Source organism: Symphalangus syndactylus, chromosome 9 (assembly GCF_028878055.3).
Source record: "Symphalangus syndactylus isolate Jambi chromosome 9, NHGRI_mSymSyn1-v2.1_pri, whole genome shotgun sequence".
NCBI lineage: Eukaryota > Metazoa > Chordata > Mammalia > Primates > Hylobatidae > Symphalangus > Symphalangus syndactylus.
In genome coordinates, this window is record NC_072431.2 from 131,242,543 (window position 1) to 131,264,205 (window position 21,663).

General features: G+C 35.8%; 1 protein-coding gene across 21 annotated transcripts in view; it reads left to right on the top strand.

The window, feature by feature from the left end:
• The window catches only part of PTPRD (protein tyrosine phosphatase receptor type D), a 2,314,079-nt gene that overhangs the window by 2,155,257 nt on the left and 137,159 nt on the right, over positions 1-21,663 (top strand). For 9 of the 21 annotated variants that reach the window (XM_055294262.2, XM_063609868.1, XM_063609869.1 and 6 more), the window contains 4 exons: positions 982-1,072; positions 6,390-6,599; positions 11,506-11,666; positions 17,765-17,779. In XM_055294262.2, coding sequence (XP_055150237.1) covers positions 982-1,072; positions 6,390-6,599; positions 11,506-11,666; positions 17,765-17,779 — 477 coding nt within the window. The remainder of the gene's footprint in view (positions 1-981; positions 1,073-6,389; positions 6,600-11,505; positions 11,667-17,764; positions 17,780-21,663) is intronic. The other 12 variants (XM_063609871.1, XM_063609872.1, XM_063609873.1 and 9 more) reach the window with 3 other exon arrangements.

A 21,663-nucleotide genomic window follows, 5' to 3' on the forward strand; every position in this document is an offset into this window, starting at 1 on the left:
CTTATAGGTGATACCTAGGCTTTGCTCAAAGAATTTCTCTGTAGGAGGACAAAACCAGATTATGCATTTACTATAATACCTGAGAAGTAGGAAGTGATTAATATGTTATTATTATACGGTATGTTCAAAGTCCTTGTATAGTTACTACTAAAGATAGTATGAGCAGAATCCCTAAACAGGAATATGAAAGCAGAGTATATACCAGACTGAAGTGACAAAACAGCTTTACAAATAACCCATACCTATTTGTGGATGGGTGCCTTTATACATTCCTTAAATTTTAGTTGACTGTTTTCAGTGTAAGTATTCAGTTACTTTTGTCTTTTCATGTAAATGTCATTATATTGATAGCTATTTTGAAGGCCCTTAAGTCGTGATTTTCTCCAATTTTCTTTGGTACTTACCTCGAGGTTTGCAATTTGATAGGTAGAAAAAGGAGGGAATTTTTAACGTCTTACTCTGTGCAATTATACCTAATTTTTGGTACTTAAAAATTTTTAATTCAAATAAGGAAGCATTTTAGGTTTGTATAAACAACAGTACTAATAGTTATTTATGTGGACTAGGGGTAAAATTTTTCTTATACATCCTCCTTTTAAAAACATCTTCTTATAAATTAATGTCGTAGAAAATATTTGGTTCAGCAGCTTGTGGTGGTAGATTGCAATATTCTAGTCTTGTATGTGTCCAGCACCAGGGCCCTAACAAACCATGCGTGCTCTGTTTATGATACCTAATAAAGAGCAGTCAACCATGATGATATTACCATACAAGATCATTGCAATCACACATAAATGTCTTCCCATGTTGTTTTTAAAATTGAACAAACAGGTGGTTATTTGTCATTGATGTAAGAAATGGACAAGTCACCCCATATCCATAATTTGCCTTCAGCCTCACTGGTCTGTGGAAGATTTAAGGGTATGTCCACGTTTTCCTCCTTTGAACTAACCTAACTTTAATCTGTTCATTCTTGTACAGAGGTTACTACATAATAATCGTGCCTTTGAAGAAATCTCGTGGGAAATTTATCAAGCCATGGGAGAGTCCAGATGAAATGGAATTAGATGAGGTAACTATGTCATTGTTGGCTATGTCTTTCATTAGTTATTTAATTTGCTGCATATCCGCCCCCTTCCTGGGAGGCCTTTCAGGATCTAATCTGGGTGTTGGCTTCTCCATACCTAGCTGGTTGGATGGTTCAGTGCTTTGGGCATGCTAACCCCTGGGGATCCCAACAAAGATCCTTTGGCTTTAATGAAAAAACATTAAGCTGCAGTAAAGCTTACAACCTGTCTAATCTTTGTTGGCCTTAATATTTTGCCCCTTGCCCCTTGTAAAACATGATGTGCAGGTGTGTAAGGTGAAGTGAATTGTCAGCAAAGACTTAATCACCAGTGATATAAATCCCAAGGTCCCCTTCATTAGTGCAACAGTTGCTGAGGCTGTTACAAACACCAGATTGCAATTTGCAGCAGAGTTCATTTGACCTACTATACGGTCTTGACCAGTTTCTCACAGAATTCTGTTGATTACCAAATGTTTGCCTTATTCTATATTCTGTAGGTTTTCAGAGTCAAAAATGCGTTTAACTATAGAGAAAACAAATCACAAAATTGTGAGCAAAGCAAAATATGTAGAATAAGAAACAACAACTACTAAATATATAATGTGGATTTCCAAAATCTTGCAACAGCAGGTGCATTATAATTGCTACTCTTCTTGTATAAGGACATTTTTGAAAGGTAATGCATAACATGAAGAACAAGACATAATTACGACATACTTCTATTTAGATAAGAAAATATGATCCAGAAGTGTTGAGCTAGATCCCCAGAGGACCACAGCAAGTTAATGAGTAGAATTCACATTTTAAAATACAGAAGAGCCTTTATTATTTTAACATGATGCTGTTTACAATCAGTTCATAAGGCACATAACCATAACGCCCCCATTTGGCAAATATGAGATTTTAATTTATTGGGATTGTTTATAGCGTAGGCCACATCTTCTAGTACAACTTTTTATTTCCAGGTATTTCTTCTACCTCCAACTAGTACAAACAGAGCAAGGAAAAGAATAAATTCCCTACCTACATTACAGAGAGGTGATGTTTATTTCATATCTGTGTCTGCACAAAAGAGACTGTGATCTGGCCAGAAAGGTTGTTAGCTTTCTTTCGCAGACAGTGTCATCTCTAGAAGTGGGATTTATGATCACTGGCTTCATTTATCTGAATTAAATTTGATCAAGTTCAGACAAGGAGATGAGTTCAAGGTTAGGCCTATGCTTTTGTGTCACTAGTGATTAGATGATCATTGGAGCTGTGTAAAATGAGATATTATTTCAATAATGTCATCAAGTAATTTAAATATGTTATAATTTAATTGTTTTGCGTTGATGGTGAAGGAACAAAATCATTACTCTGTGATATTCAGAAAATGGTAATCCTTTAACTGAAAATGCAGAATGATCAGCTGGTCTTTTCTAAGCATTTTGAAGCCAAACATGATTTTACTTGCAACTGACTAATCAGTTAATCTTGATAGATTCTTTACTATTTTAATGGGTTCTCAGCCATACTACAGAAGTGTCATCATCCCGTTTAAGTTAAAATGGAATTTAAAATGCAAAGGCAACTTGTAGAATCTATGAATTGTTCTACCTATTAAAAAAAAGTTTTTAAGGCACTGAGATCAAAGCCAGGATGACATCAAATTGTTTTAAATAATAAGCTTTCCTTAGAAGTAAAGCCATTTGGTAGTAAGTAATAGAAGGTGATTCTCTTTTATAGCCGGGTTTTAACCTCCAAAATGCACAGCAACACTAATGGATTAAAGTATAGGGCTATATGACTTTGAACTTTCTTGCAATTAAATTCTATGGATCTCTGCTGCTGATTCCCATAACAAAGGGTCATTTTAATCATCCAAGTTGTGGTGCATTAATCTGTGTAATGGTTTGATAAAGAACATTTTATTCAAAATTTTGGGGTCGGAATGGGTTGTTTCCCACTTTTCTTACTGATATAATGGAGACCACATTGTAGAATTAATGGTGGAAGAAATAAGATATGCATTGACTGGAAAATGAAAATTATTTCTGATAAAGAACTAAAGCCCTTGATATATCTTCTGGAATTACCTCCAGTACATCTTGTAACCACTGTGGAGGGGAACAAATGAAAGTAGGCTATGGCCTCACTTTATGCTTACTCATCCAGTTTTTGATCCCTACAGACAGGTTTTTTTTTTTTTTTTTCTACCATGGATAATAAAAGCACTGTAGTAATTTTATCTATAGCTTGTTACTGCCAGGTTTGACAAAGCAGTGTTCCTCTCTTAAATGTATTTGATCAAGTAATTTTTCAGAAAGGCCTATAATTCAAATTGTTGGAACCATATCATTGAATAGAATGGTAGCCTAAGGGGATTTGCACATGTATGCCTCATATCTAGGCCCATAAAAAATTGAAAGAGGCTTTCCAAACAGTATTACTCTCAAAATTATCTTCTGAGTTCATTTATCCTTTGTTGCGGGGATGCTCTCCACATGATAAATTTATAAACTGAAACTCCTATTGTCAAGGTCAAACTGGGCAGAGCAGACATTGATAGTCAAAATGAATTTGGGGCAGAATGACTCCCAAAATGTTAGTGACATTTAATTCAGAGCAGGTCATGTAATAGGTCATGAGCTTTTCACTGCGTTGCACCTCAAAGGCTTGTTGTAAAATAATGTGGTCATTTGTGGTTGTAACTGCAACATGCTGGCTAACTTTGGTGTCATCTGAGCCCATTTGAACCATTTAACATCTAACACAGGAAGCATCCTGCAGAGATTAGAGCAACCTAAACGGGCAGAGTGATGTTCCAGGTTTGACTTTAATGAATGACTGCATTAGGTCTAAGAATACCCAAAAGCTCAAATATTTTATTGTGAACTACTTCCTCTAAGTCTTCTAAAGAAACCCTAGCAGAAAGTGCTTGTGGGAATGACAATGATATGGATGAATTATGACTATTAACTACATCTGCAATATGAATAAAATCAAGGTAGGGTTTGATCAGTGAAGTAGAAGAGGGGACACAGTCACATAAACAACTCATGATAAATGTTTTTGATTACCCAACTTCAAAAAGCTGTTCAGCACCTCTGCAGTGCATTTTCCTTCTTGGTGTAATAGGCTACTGTCCTTTACTACATATCAACAATAACCTGTGTAATGATGCTTCAATTATAATACTACCTTAAATATTTGGTATCAGATTTTTTTTTAATTAGCATATGAAAAGAATCAAGAGAAAAGAAATAACACATTCATCTGTCTTGATGTAAGCAGACACATAAAAATTATATGTATAAATACACAGAGTTAGAACAATTTAGAGTATCAGAGCTTAAACATTATATTTATATTTCCTTATGATATTGTGTAATCATTAAGTAAATTACATTATAGTTGAAAAAATCTCTAAGATGGAATTTCATTTTATTTCACTAATTGAGTCTAATTATATATTGAGACTTTCTATTGTGCCTCAGTTTCCTCATTTATAAAATGAGGATAATATTAGCCATCCTTATAGGGTTATTATGAGGAGTAAATTGGAGCTAATGCATGTTTAGGATCCCTAGAACAGTGTCTGGCACTCAATAATTACTTAATAAATGAAAACTATTATTGTTATAATTATCATTATTATAAGTAAAGCTAAATTTGACAACAAGATTAAAAGATAGTGCTAACTTTCTGGCCTTGTGTTTTTACTGGCCAATTGGTGCATAATTGATCAGCACAACTGAATTTATTATGGGATGGCCCAAATTTGCTAAACAAGTGATGCCCAATCTACCGTGGTTTTCCTAAAACAGCTTGCATTTCATGTAATTTTAATTGCATCAATAAACTCAAATTCACAGAAAATTTTAGCACGTTATAAATTAAATATTATCGAAAAATAATGTCGGCAGAAATTTTCCTGTAACTGAAAGACTGGTTTTTACATTTTTAGGATACAATTTTGAACCAGCTGAACACATTTACTACTCCCAGTGTAGAAGGAACTGTAACGTACCATCAAATTCCTAATGGAAGGATTCAGTGTTTATCATATATACAGTCTGAAGCCATTTTATCACAGAAGCCTGGCCTTGATTGTGCCAGGCTCTCATTCTACTAAGTAGAGATCGTACTTTGGTTTTTACTAGATCATTTCTATTTACAAAAACAGGGCTAGTAAATAGTTTTGCTGCACTGTTTCCATAAGTATCTTAATTTTGTTGATCAAGGTGAAGACAAGGTTCATTCCTTTTTCCAGTTTGTCCTTAAATACATAGACTTTTCTATTAATGCATAGATATTAAAATAAATAAAATAAAAATTCTTTAGAAGAAACTGGCAAAAAGATTGCTGCTTACATCAACAAGGCATCTCAGACTAATACAGACCTTTCCCTTGTTAAACCCTGTGAAATACCAATTTTAATTGGAGAAGTCAAAGGTAACTTTGAAATCAGTGTTCATAACCACTGTTAGTATGATTTTCTCATAATAAAGGAGTCAATGAAAAACAATAGATTATCCAAAAATAAATTCTACCTCTTTTCTTTAGAAATACATGAAGCATCTGTATATACATGTGCATGTGTGTTTTCTTTAGGGCAGTACTAAAATTAATTTTCATCTACCTTGCCTATATTATCTGGCAATATATACACACTCCGAAGAGAGGTCAATTCTAGAAAAAGTTGACTCCATGATAAAGTGTAAGGAAGTGCACCCTAATTGCCTAACCAGGGAGCTAAGTCAAGTCAGAAATTGGTAAATGAGTGACAATGTCTATTTAATATGTATATATTAAAAATTGTTTATTGGATCCTGCTTCTGCTGATTTGTGGGAATTTGTATCATATGAGTTATCTCATTACTAAAAACAATCTAAAGTGGTACTAACTGCTTCTAAAATGTGGCTATATTTAAAGAATTAGATGGCTTTGTCTGAGGTTACTACTTGTTTAATAAATCTCCTGCAAGACAAGGCTTTTACGAATCAAGCTGACTTTTTTCCTTAGACAAGTTATGATGCACTTTGAGAGAATTTCATTAGTGTAGGAAATGAAATGAGCTACAGTGAAGGATCTAATTGCCCTGTGTTTATAGCCTAGACCTTGTCATAGCAGGCCAGTATCTTACCTTTACCTTAACAGGAAGAGAAGCATCTGAGATATTGAGAGAACGGAGATTTAGTGATGCTGGTGTGCTATATGAAATGTGAACAAATTGCATTTGGGTTGTTCCCAGTTCTGAATTAATTTCTCTCATTAAATTATCAATAAGTTGGGTTATTATTTACAGTTCTTTTTCTGTTTCCCACTTTTTCCCTTAAGCTGCTTAAGGAGATATCTAGGAAGCGCAGAAGCATCCGTTATGGGAGAGAAGTTGAATTAAAGCCATATATTGCCGCTCACTTTGATGTCCTTCCCACTGAGTTCACCCTGGGGGATGACAAGCATTACGGTGGATTTACAAACAGGCAACTCCAAAGTGGTCAAGAATATGTCTTCTTTGTGTTAGCAGTAATGGAACATGCAGAGTCTGTAAGTTAATTATGATGCATCTGTTTCCTATGGTATGCTTATACATTTTCACTGGAATGTGGTTATTTGGGGATTTGTAGGTATATCCATCCTCATTATTTCTCATGAACTGTTATTAACTTAAGTGTAATAACAGGCTGCCTACTCTTTGAACATTGCTGAATATACTCCTTGAGACTGCATTACAAATGAGACTGTGTCTCTGATGAAGGAAATTTAGGTAGCCCTCTAGTTTATGAAGTTCCAGATTGATAGGACATGGTTCTTGATACCTTCTAATGTAACACAAATATCATAGTGTTAGAGCCATCATTGCTTACAGTCTCCTTCCCTCATCCTTTCAAAATGACTGTTGTGAAAAAAAGGAGACTGTTGCATAATACCTGATTGACATTAGCCCCTGTGATTGCAGTGGGAACTCACAAGCTTGGCCATTCAACATGGCATATTTCTGAAAATACTGACTTTGCGGGTGGTTGTATTTATTCTCCTGTATCTGCCAAGTGAGACCACAGTGCCTCTATCCAGATTCATGAGGAGGGTCTATCTAGAAAGAGGCAAATACAGCAGCCTCTTTAATTCTAGAAATTTATGAGTGACTGTATCAGTGAAAAGCCAAGAAAGTTAGAAAATAATTTAATAAAAGAGAGAATTCCTGAAGTGTTCTAAATAATGAGTTTTCTTCTTTTATGTAATCCATCTTGCTTATATGTCATTTTATGCTTCAGTTACTTTGAATGTTTTAAAAAAAAAGGGAGAGATATTATAGATAGGAAGGGGGTGAATTTTGAAGTGGCAGTACACTTGGACATTTAATATACATATTATAAACTTCGTTTTCTAATCGGGGTCTAAATATGACAGGTGTGGCAACCCAGTTGAGCCAGTCATTTCCCGTATAGAAGCAGCTCACGATGTATCAAAGATTTCTCCACATCAGGTGTTAGTGTGTACAGTGGGGCCTCTCTTCAAGTGACTGAAAGAATTCCCCTGTGGAAAATCAAAACACAAAGGCAGCCTCTCTGCCTGGTTTACCTTTGTGCTCAGAATGTCATTTGAAAACAAAGTGATGGCCTTCCTGGAATTTTAATGTACAGATACGCTTTCTCTTTCTAGTTGAAGGTTTTAAGGCAGAACATCAAGGGAATAGAATGTTAAGAAATAATCTTTTTCTTTTATTCAAAAATGACTTTTAAATATTTGAGAGGAGATTTCTTTTAATAGCTCTAGGAACGCTTCAAAAAGCACACTTAGAGCATTGAGGTAGATCAGAGAATCTAGCAAAGAAGAGAAATCTCATTCGATCCTGCAGACTGAACCACTGAACTACACACTGTGGTTTCTGATGTCTTCCGCTAGTGTTTTAAATGTGTCACAACTGATAAAGAGTCTGCCCCTTTCTTTAGTACATCATCTGCTTATTAATTACAGAATTAAGATTTTTTTCCAAATTTGTTAATGAAATTGCCCGTTTATTCTATCATCTTTCTCAGCATTGCTTTCCAATATATATGATATTTATTTTCTTTATATATCATAAATATTTTCAGGCCTAGAAGAGACTTGTATCCAGCTAGAGTCATTTTGCAGTAATAAAGCCTTTGTGTAAGCCTCAAATTTCCATAACCGATTATAACAATGTTCCCAGGGTAGACTGGTAATTTGCAGAGAGAAAATACTTTTCCCTCCATCTCAAAGACAAAAACTATCCCCTAATCCTTTCTCTCATATTAAGAATGTCAGATAACTGGTTTGGAATTATCCAAAATTTAATCTCTTCTCTTATTCCCACGCACAAGAAATTATATTTTTCATGAGGCTGGTATCATTTTATGACTTTTGTTTTCTTTTCATTTTCATATGTCTCGGTTTCTTGAATGGGTTGGAAATCTATGTTCTTTGGGAAAACCTGTGCTTAGACTTCCATCTCAATGGACCCTTATTATCATCTTAAAGGTTCTTGGTAAAGAATTTCAAACGATACAGTATTGCCTAGTTCTGCCTACGAAACTATTTTAGCATCACCTACAAAATGGAGTGGGTAAAGTATAAACCAAAACAATTATATAAAAAATCATGTTTCTTAGATATGCAGTTCTTTGCCAAGTCCTTTGTGTCAATCCTTATACCATACCCATCTTTTTTTTTTTTTTTTTCTTTTGCTGCCTCTGAGAAGTTTGGACATATATACTGAGTTTTCATCTTTTTGTAATGCGTTAGAAAATCTGCAAATCTAGTCAGTCTCTTTCCTGGGCACAATGACGAAAATGAGAGAGAAGAGTAGTATACAAGCATTCAGTGGAACATCTGTTCTCCTGCTTGATGGACGAGCTCATTGTACTTAAATTCAGAATAGATGCCATAAGCTAAATTTTTTAAAGATGCAGGTTGAAACATTTAAATATATGTACCAATCATGAAAAGTGAGCATATATACTGATGTCTTGACAATTTCAGCCATTTGAAAAGATGAACATTTTTTTTCTTATTCAGCCAAGATTTGCCGAGAACCCACTAAGTACAAGGTTCAATGTTAGCTGCTTTAAGCGTATAAACACAAATAATATATAAATCCCTACCTTCTAGGAGTTTGTAGTTTCAACAAAGAAAATGAACTGTATATACAAATAAAAAGCCAAAATAGAGTTTGGTGAGTACCATTCAAAAAAACAAGGACTAAATACAAATTTTGCTGTATTATTTTTATCTTTTTTTTTTTTTTTTTTTTTTTTTTTTTAGTAGAGGGGAATGACCGATCACTGCCAGTCAATTAAAAAGAGGTGGTTTCAGTGGAGGCAGTATTCAAGTGGGGGCCTGGAGAGTTGTTCAATTTCAGGAGCTAAATGTTGTGGAACTTGTGAGGGAGTTGAGGAACAAGAATAGAGCATTTAGGGAGTAGTAGGAAGAAGCCCACTGTGATGGAATGTGTTGTGTGTCGTAAGCAAGTTTAAAGTAAAATTGTGGATGCCCTTGAGAACCATGCTAAGTTATCTACGTTTTATTTGGGAATTGAGAGAGAGCCTCTTGAAGGCTTTATATTTGCAGTTTAGGATGATACCTCTAGCAGCAGCGGAGACTATTAGAGGAAGGAAGAAACTCTTGGTATGATTAGGAGCACATAAGTAAGGGCCTAAAGAAAAGTGGCATTCATGAGACTGGAAGGAGAGCAGACGGACCTGGAGGACAATGATAAGCTAATACCAGTATGTCCATTCTATTCCTTTTTTCTATAAGGTAAAATCAGTATCCATTCTTAGATACTGAGAGGATGAGAGAATTTGGGAAGTCAGGAGGAAGGGAAGGAGTATCTGGGAAAAATTAAGAAACTCATACTAATTTGAACATGTATGTAGGGGTCTCTAGAAATGATTGAAAATGAAGATCTGGGATTTCATAGAGTATCTGAGTTTAGGAACATTAATGAAGAGACATATTCTGCATGGAGGTTGATAGTTAAAACTTGGGCTGACCTTGCCAGACAAGAGAGGACAAGAGATGCTAGTAGAGAATAGAACTTAAGAATATGGGTTCAGGGCCAGCCACAGTGGCTCACACCTATAATCTCAGAACTTTGAGAGGCCAAGGCTGGAGGATTGTTTGAGACCAGGAGTTCGAGACCAGCCTGGGAACCATGGTGAGACCCCCCATCTCTATAAAATTGGTTTTTTTTAAAAAAAAAAGAATGTCTATAGGATGGAGTAAGAGGCAATTAACTCAGCAGGGCGTGAGCAATTGGAAAGATGAGGATGGGACTGGTTTAGTACAAAATTAAAAGAGCCAGAGATAAAAGTTTTAAAGAAGGCAAATCTGGAAAAGTTGTCTAGAAAGGTAAAGAGTAAATAAAGGCAATTAGATTTGGCAAATGAAAAAAAAAAATAGGACCCATGGTGGTTTGGAGTGAGAAGAGATGACGAGTGAGTGGTAGAAGCAGGGCAGTGAGTGGATATGGATTAGTTTCTGTTGGATTGGAAAGTAGAAGATAGGGCCTTGAAGGAGGCAGGTAGAGCCAAGGAAGATGTTTTCCTAATACAGCTAAAACAGGACAGAACTAAATGGGATAGGATATCATAGAAATAAAAATCATCGATATTTAGTCCACTTCTTCTCCAAGTAACTGTATTCTTAAAAAGTATAGTATCAGTTGTCTATTGAGAACAAACATACCAATCTCTGAGCAATAACTGTAATAAAACTAAGTGAGAACTGCTGAATCTTTTAAGTTCTAAAAATTCTGTATTTTATAAAGCCATATCATCAATTCTGTACATCACACATCTGTAATTTGAACTGTGGAATTCTCTTTTGAAATTGTAGACTTTATTTGTTCATTGTTTGGCCTCCATTTCCTAACTAATATGCAGTAGTATTAAGTACAAGCACTAAGAAACACAGTAGTGCTAACGACTACCGTCATTCACATTTAATTAAATACTGACTTATTTTGCATTGTAAATATGTACTTTGGTCTCCTTAACTGTATGATAATGGCTTGAGGGCTGGAACTCTAATTTTTCTCTTGATTTTCACATAGCACCTAACACCTTGGCACAAAGTAAATGTTCATTAAACATTTTGCAACTGGTTAATTACTGGTACTTTACGCTTCGTAGGATCATTTAATACGCCATATAGAGAGCCCAATAAAAAGTGTCTATGAAGTAATTTGTACTATCAAAATGATTTTATTATAAAATATTTCACTCTATTAGGAAATTCGTATTACAAAACATCTTCCGTCCTTTCTTTTCTTTATTCTCCTCTCCCCTCCCCTCTATTTTGCTAATATTACATCACAGGCTTATCATTAAATCCACTATTTCCTGGATTTTTTGCTTCTTCTAATGTTAAAGGTACTTCTCTAGAAAGTCATTATTTTATAACTGAAATAGACTCTGCTCTTCCTCAGAAGATGTATGCAACCAGCCCTTATTCCGACCCCGTGGTGTCAATGGATCTGGATCCACAGCCAATCACAGATGAAGAAGAAGGCTTGATCTGGGTTGTAGGTCCTGTCCTTGCAGTGGTCTTTATCATCTGCATTGTCATTGCTATTCTTCTTTATAAAAGGTAGGTTTGCCCAATATTTCTGTTGTAATTTTGGAGGCTGCCTTATTTTTGAAGACTTGATCATTGTTCTGCTGTCCTTAGGTGGTTGATTTTAGTAGAAATTCTTCAGTGCCATTTCAATTATTTTTGGAAAAGTGTTTACATTACAGTAAGATCAAAATGTAAAGACTGTGCTGTTTGGAATCTTACCCAGTTTTGGTATGGACTTCTGTTGTCCAACGTGCATCTATTCCGGCCTCCAATCTTCTGAGCTGTTTTATGCAGATAAACATTTTTCATAACAATTGAGGCATTAGTGCATTCACAAGCAAATAATTCCATGCAAGCTTTCATTTGATTGTTTTAGATAATTAATTGCTTGATTTCAATGTGTTTTTTGAAACACTATCAGGATTTTGCAATTTGTGTAGATATCATAAATTTAATTTGCACAAGTGTTGAGATAGCTCCCTGTAGCTATTTCTCAAAATTTAGCAAAAGCAGATAAAAATTAAGGATTAAGGAAGGGAAAAAAAAGAGAGGGATGGAGAATGAATCATCTCCCAATTTTCTTCCAACTCTTATTCCACATTTTCACTGGTGAATTCGTGTGTGTGTCCAAAAAGGGATGCCAAGGTACCATGTTCCTTTTTAAACAAATATAATCTCAGTCTTATTATGCCCATGTGTTGATTTGAGTAGTGTCTTTGACTACAATTAGGATGCAAATAATCTATATCTACCCACATTTTTCTGATATGCCACTCTTTTTCAATTTTATTTCTGCCTCTAGCATCTAATCTGTAATAAGATTTTTTTCCCCTAGGTCACTGGCCAGTCAGTTAGATAAAGGACATTAGTAATTGTTCTTATAAATTCTTTCTGTCTTAGGAATATAATTATAATATAAATATGAACTTATAAGAAGTAGCATATAATATACTTTCTTAAACATTTAAAATGACTAAATTCAAAATTACTTCCCTTTATATAGATTTTTATTTTTTTTCCAATCCAAATTGTATTTTCACAAAACTTTAATCCATGTTCTCATTTTCCTTGTGGTGTGTTATATTTTGAAATGCTACTGTGAAGTTGATCTCATCCTTCTACTACAAGATAGCTTCTCTCCCTGTCCCTAACCTTGGCCTTCAAAATCTAAAAAGAGTATCTTCATTTTGATTCTTGCTTACATGCCTAATCTGATAATCTCATTTCCGTTCACTCTTTTTCCTACCCATCTAGCTCCCTTTTGGGGGGTTTATATTAATTATTTTCACCCTCACTCCCTTGCTCTTCTGTCCCTGGAATAGCGTTTTCCCCCCATAACCTCTTATCTTGACTCTTAAAAAAAGAAACTCCTTCAAAACTCTTCTCCTTTGAAAAAACTTGTTTTTAAAAGGCTCCATTTCGGCCGGGTGCGGTGGCTCACGCTGGTAATCCCAGCACTTTGGGAGGCCGAGGCGGGCGGATCACGAGGTCAGGAGATCGAGACCACGGTGAAACCCCGTCTCTACTAAAAATACAAAAAAATTAGCCGGGCATGGTGGCGGGTGCCTGTAGTCCCAGCTACTCGGAGAGGCTGAGGCAGGAGAATGGCGTGAACCCGGGAGGCGGAGCTTGCAGTGAGCCGAGATTGCACCACTGCACTCCAGCCTGGGCGGCAGAGCGAGACTCCGTCTCAAAAAAAACAAAAAAAAGGCTCCATTTCATTTTATTCCAGCATTAAGAGAGGGTTGAGAAAATAAAGGACAAATGAAAGAAGTTCATAACCATAACCCATTAAATTGCCTATCCTATTTTAGTTATAAAGAATTAAAGAAATATCCATCATTATTTTTCTCGTGAACACTGCCATCATTCAGTTATCCATGCTGTAAAATAGCTGAAAAAGCAAGTGATTGAAAGCCAGAATCTCGTCTCATTTGATGATCTGAATCTTCCATTCCAATCTGTATCCATAAGCGTGTATCTTAAGGAACCTGTTGTGTTTTATTACCTCTCTCCATGTAAGAGATAAGGGCAGGAAGCACGAGGTACCCACCTGCCTCGTAAGTAATCATAGACCCTGTTTGAGTCCAAGCAGGAGCTGGTGTCCTTTGCTGTCTGTACGCTGCACTTTTTTCCAGAAGAGAATTCAGTAATAAAAAGCAGTAGTATAATTCTAATTGTTTTCTCGGAAATATTTATTTAGGTGGTCACATACTACTATGGGAGTAGGTCAAAAACAAGTGATTGTTGACAGGTGTATGTCTAGACCATATCACACGACATTTTGTGATTATTTGAAATGGGAAAAATTAATGCCTAATTTTTTAAGTTATGTTTTATTTGGATATACATAGCTATCATTAAGTCATACCAAGTAACAGATGTATATGGTATTTGTGAATCAGTTATGTAAATTTGAAGAAATATGATTATAGCCCTAATAATTTTTAAAAGATAATTATTTTCTTTCTTCATCTGCAAGTGCTTAAAAAATCAACTCACTTATAATTTTTCCTAATCCCACAAAAAGAAGTATCATATTTAAAGGTTTTATGACTCTGTTAAAATAGAATAGCATTTTAGTGTGGGCCTATGGAAGCATCGTCTAATGCAATTGTTGGGAAATGCACACATCCTCGAATGCTAAGTATATTTAGCTAACCATCTGAAGGCCCGTGAAGCGTTTCTGAAATAGAAATGCTTGCTTCAGCAGTAAAGAACATTCCTGACTTGAAATTCAAGTAGAACCAACAATGTCCTTCTTGATTATCATGAGGCAGTTCAAAAGGAAATCTTCTGTACCCAATGAATAGTGTCTTTTATAGCTTGGATTCTGAGCAAAGTTAATTACATAATAAATACTCCATTCCCTCTTTTTAGGTGCCTTTCAGTTTATATACAGGTCATTGGTAATGACTCAGAATTGAAAGTATCATTATTATTATTATTGTCGGAATATTTTACTTCTCATATGCAAATAATGCTTTGAGAAGAGAATGAGAATAAAATGTTGTTGACTCACATTATGTTGATAATCCACTTTATCATATATCTCTGCTTCTAGGATGCTTGCATTAGCAATTGGTCTGTAGCTACAGATAGTTTTATCAAATAAAGAAGTATATTTTACCCAGCTGTCTGAGGAGACTTTGAGACTTATTCCTATTACATCTATTCATGTGGAAATGACATACTGTTTGATCTGGCATTCTGTTCATTTAACTTTTGTTTTTAATCTAGTAATCTGTATACCTATAATACATTGATAATCAGTAACAAAATAATATCACCAGGGCTTTGTAAGATCCCTAAAATACGCTGTGAATCATCAGAAAATTAAAATATATTTGGTATATCTTTAATGTTATAAATTTTCTTATACTATACTTTTAAAAAAGTATGATATGAGCCATGACTTAAAATAAACATTACAGAGATAAGATAGTAGCAACGTTTGGACAAGTACTGGACTGAGGAGCCAGGAAACCCGAATCGAGGTCCCATTTCTGTGACTAGCTGGTTGTGTGGGGTAGAAATTCATGCCAACACTCTGAGACTAGATTTCTTCATTACAAAATTAGTGGGTGGACCAGATAATTAGACCTTTTTAATCTTAATGTGCTATAATCTGAAAACATTAAACACCAGGTAATAGTATTGGTACTGCACGTCCACCTACTCCAACAAAAAATTCACAAGGCAGTTGAAAGTTCTTATTCTGTATATCTGTTACATATGTAAGGCTTTTCAGACTTTATTCCAGAACTGTCCAAGAATTATTTATATAGAAAATAAACATTTAAAAATAAACTTAACCTTACCTCTATGGAAAAGCATTTCAAGATGGATAAAAAGTGTTTATTACATACTATGGAATCAAAGAAAGTGTAGATCAGATGGTCCTAGAAGCCTGAGATGCACTTCAGGCAAAATTAACATCCTTGAATGGTGGTAATCTAGCCTGCATGCACAGTATTTGTCCATCCCCATCCCAGGATGTGGAAGCCATGAGCTAGACGAGACTAAAATATAGGCTTCAGTTTTTCCAGCCTTTTCCTGTTCCAACACTGGCTCTCTGCAAGCTTTGTGTCTTTAGTCTTCTCTTTCTGTATCAACCCTCCATACAGTTCCAAGACCTCATCAAAGAAATGCAGTCCAGAATGTTGTGAGATGCTATGAAGAAATATGTGGCCACACCCAACCATACTGGAAGCTGCTGGTTGACTCTGCTTTCTGGCTTCTGATTAGGCCCTCCCTAGGTTAGGAATGCCTTTCCTGTCACTCCCCTGCCACTCCTTTTGGCTTGGATAACTCCAACTCATCCTTTAGAAGTAAGCTAGGATGCTACCTACTAAATCAAGCCTTTCTGGGTGCCTGCCTCATCTTCTATCCTCTCTTCTCCTCCCCTCTCTAGCAGTTCAGGCTGCCTTAGGATCACTTTTTCTAGGCTCTTAAAGTACGTTCTACTTGTCTGTTATAGAACATACTGCATTACTGTCAATGCCCCTTTTCTTGGCCCTCTGCCTCCACTAAACCACAGGTCAAGGACTCTGTCTTATTCATTATTGTGTTCCTACTGCCTAGTAGAGTGCCTGGCACACAAAAATATTGAATAATTAAATGTATACAAGTCAAACAGTATTAAACAAACTCAATTCCTTCTACGTGTTGACTCCACTCAGTATCACCTTTATTTTGGCTGGCAAGAGTTGCAATAAAATCCTTGGCCTGTAATTTAAATTTACCGGTTGTGAAAGCTTTCAGACTTAGATATTTGTACCATATATGTACCCAGGTGTATGGTGAGGCTGACCTTTATCTAGAACTATGAATTTGTGCATATGAATACTCAAACAGCCTTTTAATACACAGAACTGATAATTCACTAGATGGTTTTCCATCCCGAGGCATAGATTTTTCTACAACTGATTCCCTGATAAAGTCATTGATTTTAAAAAGTGAGCAAATTGGAAACATTTATGTAGAATTTTTTTAACCTGGCACACTAAGTAAATCACTTTAAAATTAAGAATAGGAAGAATTAACCAATGTGTTTGATATCATTTTCATCATTTACTTTGTATGTGTGTGTTTGTACCATTTAAATGTGGATTTTTTATTTTTGAAAAGAGATGGATTGAATTATCTCACAGGGCCAGATATTCCAGCCACTTGGGTATATATTTCATTGGCATTAAGAAAAACTTAGGACCTTTATTTTGCAACTGAGAACTCACTGAAAACTTTGCAGTTTACCTCAAAGTGAAGATTTTTAGATTAATTGTTTTCAGGAAAAGGTTATACTCTGCAGAAATAATATGGTTATTTAAACAATCAACATATGATCACAGGTGAAAGAATCTATAAGCATGAACTAGTTGTGTTCACAGCACCACAGACTAGGAAAATACGTGTTCTGTCAATGGCTGGTAATGAAATGTTTTTCTGGATTAGCCCAACTGTATAAATGGGCCATGCTCTGTAGATTTATAATGATGGGTATTATATTTTCCTAAACTGAAGATGCACTTAATCCTTCACTGGAAAAAAGACGTGGCAAGAGGTGTTTGAAGAAATCATTTCTGCCACCTTATTACCTTTTGGTGTATTACTCAATTGTGCAAATTTCTGTATAGTTCAATACAATTTGCAGATATTTTATATCATGAAAGGAATGATATACCTCTTAATTGAAGGCTTTTTATTTTAAATGAATGAATTTCTTTTATGGAATGATGCTGTATTCCCATCGAGTACATTAGTTTTCTCATAGCATGTTTTTTAAAAATCAAATTATCTCTCCACTATCGAAAATTCCCTGTGATATAATTAATTGTGGCAGTATTTTATAGGTGATGGATAAAAGTGCACGTGGCATTGACACACACAGACACACACACACACACACACAATGTATTCAGTGATGTAACTTCACGTCCTCTGTTTAGTTCATAATCAGAGGTCTGTAAATATTTTGATTCACTGTCGCTTCTGAATGTATGTCAGTTATGTGTCCTTGCTTGTGAACACTATTTCTTAAATCTTGGTTGTCATGGTTATCCTTGTTACCTTTGGCCAACTAACATTCAGCCTTTCTTTTTCCTTTTTTTTGCTGCATTAAAATGGAGCAGTAAACCCGACAGGTGAGGAATAGAGAACAAACCCCTTTAACGTTCAGTAAGAAAAAAATAAACTGGTAGACTTCAGAGTTGTTGAAGAGGGGAGGGCGGGGCTGCACACAAAAGATAATACCTGGCACGTGGAAGATGGGCAAAGCCTACATATACACAATAACTTCATTAAAATGATTCTGGGGAAAATAAATATTTTGTTTGCATAAGAAAAAAACAGACTAAAGGCGAAGTTTAAAAGATAGTACACAAACCAATATCTGAGTTTTGTTTGTGGTGAAGATTAAAGTGGGCATTTGTGTGTGTTGATGTGTTTACAGAGCAGAAATGTGAGATGTCTCATAAACCGTTTTGTTTTGTTTTGTTTGTTTTTACCGAAGATTAGTTTTCAAGTTTGACTACAGATCACCTAATGATATTAGCATTTTCACACACTGCAAATATTGATGACAGTGCCTTAGTGAGAACTCTTCCCTAATTCAAAATTATTATCCATGTCTCCTAGTCTTGGACAATAATAGCAATAATAATAGCTAAAATATATTATGTGATTATTGAATGATTAATCCAAACTAACCTTCTAGCTTTCTAACTCGTATCTATATATTCATATACACTTATGTATAAATATACATGTAACATATATATAAATTCCTGATTAAAATTAAACTACAAAAAACATCTTGAAGATCACCTACCTTTCTCCCAATGCCATATTCCAGTGGTTTCCATTGAGTGGCCTCTGGACCAGCAGCCATAGCATCAGCACCACCGGGGAACTTGACCAAAATAAACACCCTTGGACCCCACCTCAGACCTACTAAATCAGAAAGTCTAGGCATTGGCCCACCAGGCTGTATTTTAACAAGCCTTCCCAGGTGATGCTGATGCATACTAAAGTTTGAGAACTATTGCTGCATTATTTACACTAAAATGACTTTATGTTGGTCAGCAAGCCTCATGTTCAATGATAAGAATTTTTAAACCTCTATGAGGGTGTCTTTTTTGTGTGGACATCTCTAGTGTCCATTTATCCAGCAGAAAAACATGCAAAATAGTATGTTTTTGTTTTTTCAGCCAAAAGATGAAACACTTTAAACTCACTTAAAGTACTACCTTTCATCGGCCAGGCATGGTGGCTCACACCTGTAATCCCAGCACTCTGGGAGGCCAAGGCAGGCGGATCACAAGGTCAGGAGATCGAGACCATCCTGACTAACATGGCGAAACCCCATCTCTACTAAAAAATACAAAAAATTAGCCAGGCATGATAGCGGACGCCTGTAATCCCAACTACTCAGGAGGCTGAGGCAGGAGAATGGCATGAACCCAGGAGCCAGAGCTTGCAGTGAGCCGAGATTGCGCCACTGCACTCCAGCCTGGGCGACAGAGCGAGACTCCGTAACTTTTATCATAACACTTGTCACATTTTACAACTTAATGCTTTCTTTTTCTATTAAAATGAGAGAGTTGAACCAAAACTTAGACATCATCTTCTAATCTCCCTCTATTTTATACACAAATAAACTGAAAACTTGTAGTGGACACATACCAGTAGTGGCAGAGTTGGGATTACATTCTTAATGTTATCAGAAACAAGTATTTGGATTGATTTACTTGAATACTGATAGTAGATATTTCTAACAAGTATATGTTTCTTTCGAAAGCCTCTTCTCACATGTCTGTGTATCTTTGTTTCAAGACCATAAATATGATCTTTCACTCAACTTCTCTTTGTTTTTTCTTCCCCCCCAGATGAGAGCCTGGCGCATGCAAAATACCCAGTAGACCAGAGTAGCATTTGTATTGTGTATTACCCACATCCCAAACAACCACATGCTTTTATAGTATTAGCAGTTTCTGACAGATCCAAAATGTCAAGTGATCTTCCATTTCCTTTTCACCTACATAACTCCTCCACATAGTATATACTTCTCACTGCAAGAAATAAACTCGCACTAACATTTTATAATCTTAATAGAAAAAAATATGTAGTACAGCAAGGCAAAATTTAAAATCTGTTTCTATTCATTATTCTTTCCATTTTTCAAATTGAAAATGAGAATGATGAGACCTCTGAAATTTATCAGGAAAAGGGTTACTACTTACATTCATGTTGGGCCTAATTTAGACCATTATATGTCTTTTAATATTTTATGACAACTTTTTAAAACTCTTTAGTATTATTACCAATGATGACCAAACTCTTCATCTTCCACATCTTTCCTAGAAAAGGTTTCTGTGTTAGAAAACAATCATTATAGCACATCACATAATAAGTGTTTAAAAATAATGTGATAAGAATGTGGACAGCCAGAATTATCCATGTTGTGATCATCAAAACAAAACTAAGCAAAATACATTTAAGCAGCTGGTTTTCTATTTGGCTAGGATTTCAGGAGTCTGAGGTCTTGGAAACAATTTCATTTGAATAGACAGTGAAAGCGAAGTTAGTTATTAAATGTCACTACATCCCTCCCTGTTCATTCAAATTGTGAATTGTAATTTTAGTCCCATGTCTTGAGTTTTCTGAGACTCACATCTTTGCAACAAGATGTAATTCCTAACTTTCCTTGCACCAGAGAAATTGGCTAAATTACTTTGGAGAGTTTTCTTTTCTATCCCTGCAGCTCAGTGTCACTCACCCCAGCCACAGGGAAAAAGAAGATAAGGAGGTTACCCTACAATACCTGTAAGAGTAAAGTAGTTTTCTTTACTCTTATCAGATAGATATTTCTAATTCTGGTTTCCATAATCTTGCAAGAATGGCCGAGCCATGCTTGGAAGGGAGAAAAATCTAAATTTTAGTCATTGGGCCTGACACATTAGTAAAGAAATGCATCCGTGTCAACTTATGCAAAATGATCAAAACATGAGAAGGGCCATTGGTATTATTTGAAGTGAGAAGACCAACCTTATGTTTCACGTGGAATTGACTGGCTGGCTGCACCCAGTGACGTTTCATTAACCCATTTCGATTTTGCATCTTCAGTGGTAAAAGGAATCTCTTAGTGTGGTGAGGCGAAGACCCATAGCACAGACACAGTGACGTTGCCTACCCTGGAACTGGTCATCATGTCCTCCTTTCGCATGGTCTCTTGAGCCTGTCTTTTTCTTCGTCCTCATATCTTTTTCACCAGCTCTTTGTCTCTTCTTTTCCTTTTCTTCTTCCTTTCTACTCCATAGAACTGGAGCTGCCAGTACCTTGGCAGGTCACAGAATACTGCTCACCTCTGATTGGTGGAATGGGTTGGCAGCACATTTTGTCCCAAGGCTGTATCTGACACCTTTAGGGAGAAAGAGGAAATCCTCAGACAGGTTGATCTAAGGTACCAAGAAAGCAACATGTCTACTAAGACTTAGCCATGAAAATGTATTCCATTAAGGATGTTTCGCCAAAGGCTTTGCACTTGAGCAAATCATGTGCATGTCCCCTTTTTATCAATCTTCTCTTCACCCCCTGGTTAGTTTTATTTTATACAGATGAACAGAAATGGGAAGAAAGGCTATTTAACAGGAGCCCTCTGGCTAACCATAGAACGACCTGGGTGTCATTGAATGAGAGCCCATTGCCACAGCAACACTAATGAGCTGTACCACAGTCACAATGAGCAGAGAAAAGGAAAGTTCTTAAACACTGTGCAGCACCTTTTCCCCCCCCAGTAAAAATGCCTTCGCTTTGAGCAGGGGTGAGATACGAGGATTGTGACTCTGGCGTAGAGATTGCAGGCATTAGTATTTGGAAAAAAAGCACTGTTTGAAAATGGCTTCCATTGATTAAATGGGTTTTTAATCTAATTCAAGCTGGAAGAAGATAGTTATGACTCTGTGATTAATTTTTTATTGGATAAAGAAATCTTATATACAGATCTGACATTTCTTGCTTAGAAATTTGT